This window comes from Nerophis lumbriciformis, linkage group LG23, assembly GCF_033978685.3.
Source record: "Nerophis lumbriciformis linkage group LG23, RoL_Nlum_v2.1, whole genome shotgun sequence".
In the NCBI taxonomy this organism is placed as follows: Eukaryota; Metazoa; Chordata; class Actinopteri; order Syngnathiformes; family Syngnathidae; genus Nerophis; species Nerophis lumbriciformis.
Window position 1 is genome coordinate 40030007 of NC_084570.2, and position 6654 is coordinate 40036660.

The window sequence follows — 6654 nt, forward strand, 5'->3', positions numbered from 1 at the left end:
CTTGTAACTTTCTGTAACTTCCTGTAATTTATTGTAACTTATTGTAACTGCCTGTAACTTCTGTAACTTTTATAACTTCTATAACTTTTATAACTTTTTTAACTTGTATAACTTCTGTAACTTTTATAACTTTTATAACTTCTATAACTTTTATAACTTTCTGTAACTTCTGTCACCTCTATATTTTCATATAACTGCCTGTATCTTCTGTAGCTTCCTGCAACTTCTGTAGCTTCCTGCAACTTTTGTATCTTCTGTAGCTTCCTGCAACTTCTGTAACGTCCTGCAGCTTCCTGCAACTTCTGTAACGTCCTGTAACTTTCTGTAACTTATGTAACTTTTATAACTTGCTGTAACTTCATGTAACTGCCCGTAACTTCTGTAACCTTTATACAGCCTTTACCTTTTATAACTTATTGTAACTTCCTGTAACTTGCTGTAACTTATTGTAACTTCCTGTAATGTCTGTAACTGTTATAACTTCTGTAACTTTCTGTAACTTCAGTCACCTCTGTAATTTCCTGTAACTTCATGTAGCTTCCTGTAACTGCCTGTAACTTCAAGTAACTTCTGTAGCTTCCTGCAACTTCTGTAACTTCCTGTAACTTCTGTAGCTTCCTACAACTTCTGTAACTTTCTGTAGCTTCCTGCAACTTCTGTAACTTCCTGTCATTTCCTGAAACTTCTGTAACTTCCGTAACTTTTATAACTTCTGTAACTTCCTGTAATTTCCTGAAACTTCTGTAACGTCCTGTAACTTCCGTAACTTTTAAAACGTTCTTCATGTAACTGCCTGTAACTTCATGTAACTTCCTTTAACTTCATGCAACTGCTTGTAACTTATGTAACTTTTATAACGTTCTGTAACTTGTTGTAACTTCCTTTAACTTTGATAACTTCTGTAAAATTGTATAACTTTCATAACGATCTGTAACTTGTTGTAACTTGTTGTAACTTCCTGTAACTTTGATAACTTCTGTAATTTCTTTAAAATTGTATACATTCCTGTAACTTTGATTATTTCTGTAACTTCTTTAAAATTGTATAACTTCCTGTAAATTCTGTAACATTTATAACTTATGTAGCTTCTGTAATTTGTATAACTTCCTGTAACTTCCTGTAGCTTTTATAACTTATGTAGCTTCTGTAATCTGGATAACTTCCTGTAACTTTTATAACATCTGCAACTTCCTTTAACTTTTATAAATTTCTGTAACTTTTTGTAACTGCCTGTAACTTCTGAAGCTTCCTGTAACTTTTATACCTTCTTGTAACTTCTGTAATTGTCTGTAACTTGTATAACTTCTGTAGATTCCTGTAACTTTTATAACTTCTTGTAACTTCTGTAACTTCTTGTAACTGCCTGTAACGTCTGTACCTTATGTGACTTCTGTAACTTGTATAACTTCCTGTAACTTCTGTAATTTTATGTAACTTCTGTAACTCCCGTAACATATGTAACTTCCTGTAACTTCTGTCACCTCTGTAATTTCCTGTAACTGCCTGTAACTTCTGTAGATTATGTAGCTTCCTGCAATTTATGTAATTTCCTGTAACTTCCTGTAACTTCTGTAGATTATGTAGTTTCCTGCAACTTCTGTAGCTTCCTGCAACTTCCTGTAACTTCTCTAACCTCTGTAACTTCTCTAACTTCTGTAACTTATATAACTTCCTGCAACTTCTGTAGCTTCCTGCAACTTCCTGTAACTTCTCTAATGTCTGTAAATTGTATAACTTCCTGTAACTTGTGTAACTTTCTGTAACTTCTGTCACCTCTGTAATTTCCTGTAACTGTGTGTAACTTCCTGTAACTTTTATAACTTCCTGTAACTTATGTAATTTTCTGCAACTTTCTGTAATTTATGTCACCTCTGCAACTTCCTGTAACTTTTGTCACCTCTGTAAGTTCCTGTAACTGTGTGTAACTTTTATAACTTTCTGTGATTTCTGTAACTTCTGTAATTTTCTGTAACTTCCTGTAACTTGTCACCTCTGTAATTTCCTGTAACTTCCTGTAACTGTTTGTAACTTCATGTAACTTCAGTAGCTTCCTGCAACTTCTGTAACTTCCTGTAACTTCTGTGAATTCTGTATCTTCCTGTAACTGCCTGTAACTTTTATAACTTCTGTAGCTTCTTGTAACTTGTATACCTTCTTGTAACTTCTGTAATTTTCTGTAACTTCCTGTAACTTCTGTACCTTATGTAACTTCTGTAATTTTCTGTAACTTCCTGTAACTCCTGTAACGTATGTAACATAGCTTCCTGCAACTTCCTGTACTTCCTATACCTTCTGTAGCTTCCTGCAACTTCTGTAGCTTCCTGCAACATCCTGTAACTTCCTATAACTTCTGTAACTTTGTGTAACTTATGTAGCTTCCTGCAACTTCTGTAGCTTCCTGTAACTTCCTTTAACTTCTGTCACCTCTGCAACTTCCTGTAATTTCTGTCACCTCTGTAATTTTTTGGAAGTTCCTGTAACTTTGTGTAACTTCATGTAACTTCTGTAGCTTCCCGCAACTTCTGTAACTCCTGTAACTTCTGTCACCGCTGCAATTTCCTGTAACTTCTGTCACCGCTGCAATTTCCTGTAACTTCTGTCACTTCTGCAATTTCCTGTTACTTCTGTAACTTATTTAGCTTCCTGTAACTTCTGTAATTTTCGATAACTAAGTGTAACTTCCTGTAACTTTTGTAGCTTCCTGGAACTCCTGTAAAATCATGTAACTTCTGTAACTTCCTGCAACTTTTTAAACTTCATGTAACTTCTGTAACTTTTGTCAGCACTGCAATTTGCTGTAACTTCTGTAGCTTCCTGTAACGTCCGTAACTTCTTGTAACTGTCAGTAACTTCTGTACCTTTTACAACCTACTGTAACTTCTGTAATTTTCTGTAACTTCCTGTAACTTCTGTAGCTTTCTGTAACTTCTGTAGCTTCCTGTAACTTCTATAACTTCCTGTAACTTCTGTAACTTTTATAACTTACTGTAACTTATGTAACTTCCTGTAACTTCTGTCACCTCTGTAATTCCCTGTAACTGCCTGTAACTTATGTAGCTCCCTACAACTTCTGTAACTTTCTGTAACTTCTGTAGCTTCCTACAACTTCTGTAACTTCTGTCACCTCTGTAAGTTCCTGTAACTTTATGCAACTGCTAATAACTTCCTGTAACTTCTGTATCTTTCTGCAACTTCTGTAACTTCCTTTAATTTCCTGAAACTTCCTGTAAATTCTGTAACTCCTATAACTTATGTCACCGCTGCAATTTCCTGTAACTTCTGTCACCTCTGCAATTTCCTGTATCGTCTCACTTCTGTAACTTCCTTTAATTTCCTTAAACTTCCTGTAAATTCTGTAACTCCTATAACTTATGTCACCGCTGCAATTTCCTGTAACTTCTGTCACCTCTGCAATTTCCTGTATCGTCTAACTTCTGTAACTTCCTGAAACTTGTATAACTTCCTTTAAATTTGTAACTTCTTGTAACTGCCTGTAACTTCTGTATCTTTTATAACACCCTGTAACTTCTGTAATTTTCTGCAACTTCCGGTAACTCCTGTAACTTCTGTCACCTCTGTAATTTCCTGTAACTTCCTATAACTGCCTGTAACTTCCTGTAGCTTCCTGCAACTTCTGTAACTTCTTGTTAATTCCTGTAACTTCTGTAGATTCCTGTAACTTTCTGTAAATTCTGTAACTCCTAACTTCTGTATCATCTTGTAACTTCCTGTAACTTCTGTACCTCCTGTAACTTCCTGTAATTTCTTGTAACTTCCTTTAATTTTCTAAAACTTTCTGTAACTATTGTAACTTTTATAACTTCTGTAACTTCTTTTAACTTTTAAACTGTCTGCAACTTATGTAACTTTTATAATGTTCTGTAACTTCTTGTAACTTTCTGTAACTTCCTGTAACTTATTGTAACTGCCTGTAACTTCTGTAACTTTTATAACTTCTGTAACTTTTATAACTTTTTTAACTTGTATAACTTCTGTAACTTTTATAACTTTTATAACTTCTATAACTTTTATAACTTTCTGTAACTTCGTTTCTAACTTCCTGTAACTTCTGTTACTTCCTGTAATTTATATAACTTTCTGCAACTTTCTGCAACTTTCTGTAACTTCCTGTAACTTCTGTAACTCCTGTAACTTTTCTAACTTCCTGTTACTTCCTGTAACTTCTGTATCTTTTCTAACTTTCTGTAACTTCCTGTGTGCCAATGAAAGTTTCTAACCAATGAACGAACTGTTCTGTCGTCCAGTTTGTTCAGTGTGGTCCTGGAGATGATAACCAAAGACGGTGAGTCAAGCGGCCAATCAGGAGGCAAACCTGGGGGGTTTGATGTCAAGGCCCTCCGAGCCTTCCGTGTCCTCCGCCCCCTTCGCCTTGTCTCAGGAGTTCCCAGTGAGTTGACAAAACATGTTTTGTATTTGGATGGAAGGTGCCAGAATGATACAAGAATTTTCATCTATTTTAAATGTCTCACAATATTACAATTAATATTAATCTACAAACTCCGTTTCCATATGAGTTGGGAAATTGTGTTAGATGTAAATATAAACGGAATACAATGATTTGCAAATCCTTTTCAACCCATATTCAATTGAATGCACTACAAAGACAACATATTTGATGTTCAAACTCATAAACTTTATTTTTTTTTTGCAAATAATAATTAACTTTGAATTTCATGGCTGCAACATGTGCCAAAGTAGTTGGGAAAGAGCATGTTCACCACTGTGTTACATGGCCTTTCCTTTAAACAACACTCAGTAAACGTTTGGGAACTGAGGAGACACATTTTTTAAGCTTCTCAGGTGGAATTCTTTCCCATTCTTGCTTGATGTACAGCTTAAGTTGTTCAAGAGTCCGGGGTCTCCGTTGTGGTATTTTAGGCTTCATAATGCGCCACACATTTTCAATGGGAGACAGGTCTGGACTACAGGCAGGCCAGTCTAGTACCCGCACTCTTTTACTATGAAGCAACGTTGATGTAGCACGTGGCTTGGCATTGTCTTGCTGAAATAAGCAGGGGCGTCCATGGTAACGTTGCTTGGATGGCAACATATGTTGCTCCAAAACCTGTATGTACCTTTCAGCATTAATGGCGCCTTCACAGATGTGTAAGTTACCCATGTCTTGGGCACTAATACACCCCCATACCATCACAGATGCTGGCTTTTCAACTTTGCGCCTATAACAATCCGGATGGTTCTTTTCCTCTTTGGTCCGGAGGACAAGATGTCCACAGTTTCCAAAAACTATTTGAAATGTGGACTCGTCAGACCACAGAACACTTTTCCTCTTTGTATCAGTCCATCTTAGATGAGCTCAGGCCCAGCGAAGCCGATGGCGTTTCTGGGTGTTGTTGATAAACATTTTTCGCCTTGCATAGGAGAGTCTTAACTTGCCCTTACAGATGTAGCGACCAACTGTAGTTACTGACAGTGGGTTTCTGAAGTGTTCCTGAGTCCATGTGGTGATATCCTTTACACACTGATGTCGCCTCTTGATGCAGTACAGCCTGAGGGATCGAAGGTCAAGGGCTTAGCTGCTTACGTGCAGTGATTTCTCCAGATTCTCTGAACCCTTTGATGATATTACGAACCGTAGATGGTGAAATCCCTAAATTCCTTGCAATAGCTGGTTGAGAAAGGTTTTTCTTAAACTGTTCAACAATTTGCTCACGAATTTGTTGACAAAGTGGTGACCCTCACCCCATCCTTGTTTGTGAATGACTGTGCATTTCATGAAATCTACTTTTATACCCAATCATGGCACCCACCTGTTCCCAATTTGCCTGTTCACCTGTGGGATGTTCCAAATAAGTGTTTGATGAGCATTCCTCAACTTTATCAGTATGTATTGCCACCTTTCCCGACTTATTTGTCACGTGTTGCTGGCATCAAATTCTAAAGTTAATGATTATTTGCAAAAAAAAAAATGTTTATCAGTTTGAACATCAAATATGTTGTCTTTGTAGCATATTCAACTGAATATGGGTTGAAAATGATTTGCAAATCATTGTATTCAGTTTGTATTTACATCTAACACAATTTCCCAACTCATATGGAAACGGGGTTTGTACAATTATTTGTGAAATTTACACCGTTTAAAAATGTTTTTAATAAACTTTTGTGTGTTTGTAGCTTTAATGCTAATGAGCTAGTACTGAGTGTGTGTCTCTGAATTGTGCACTTTATCCACTTTGGACATGTAACGCCTCACAAAGTAATCCACTACTACGAAGTAATGAGGAGCTCATGTTCACTTCATCATCCTTTTGCTCTATTCACTATTTGTATTAACTTTTATTAATATAATAATAATATTAGTAATATTATAATAATAATAATAATAATTATAATAATTGTTATTATTAATATTTTATTAGCCTTGCACAAATTCGTTATTTAGACACTTCTTTGTTTATTATTTACATTGTACAATTTGACCACATACAACAATGTAATAGATGTCATATTATATATCACATACAACAACGTAATAGATGTCATATATCACTTACAACAACATAATAGATGTCATATATCACATACAACAATGTAATTGATGTCATATATCACATACAACAACGTAATAGATGTCATGTATCACATGCAACAATGTAATAGATGTCATATATCACA

At 35.6% G+C, this 6654-nt stretch overlaps 1 protein-coding gene across 2 annotated transcripts in view; it reads left to right on the forward strand.

Annotated features, from left to right (window-relative positions):
• The window catches only part of LOC133622687 (voltage-dependent L-type calcium channel subunit alpha-1D-like), a 195977-nt gene that overhangs the window by 9144 nt on the left and 180179 nt on the right, over positions 1–6654 (forward strand). For both annotated transcript variants that reach the window (XM_072915911.1, XM_072915910.1), the window contains exon 3: positions 4266–4408. In XM_072915911.1, the coding sequence (XP_072772012.1) occupies positions 4266–4408 (143 nt within the window). The remainder of the gene's footprint in view (positions 1–4265; positions 4409–6654) is intronic.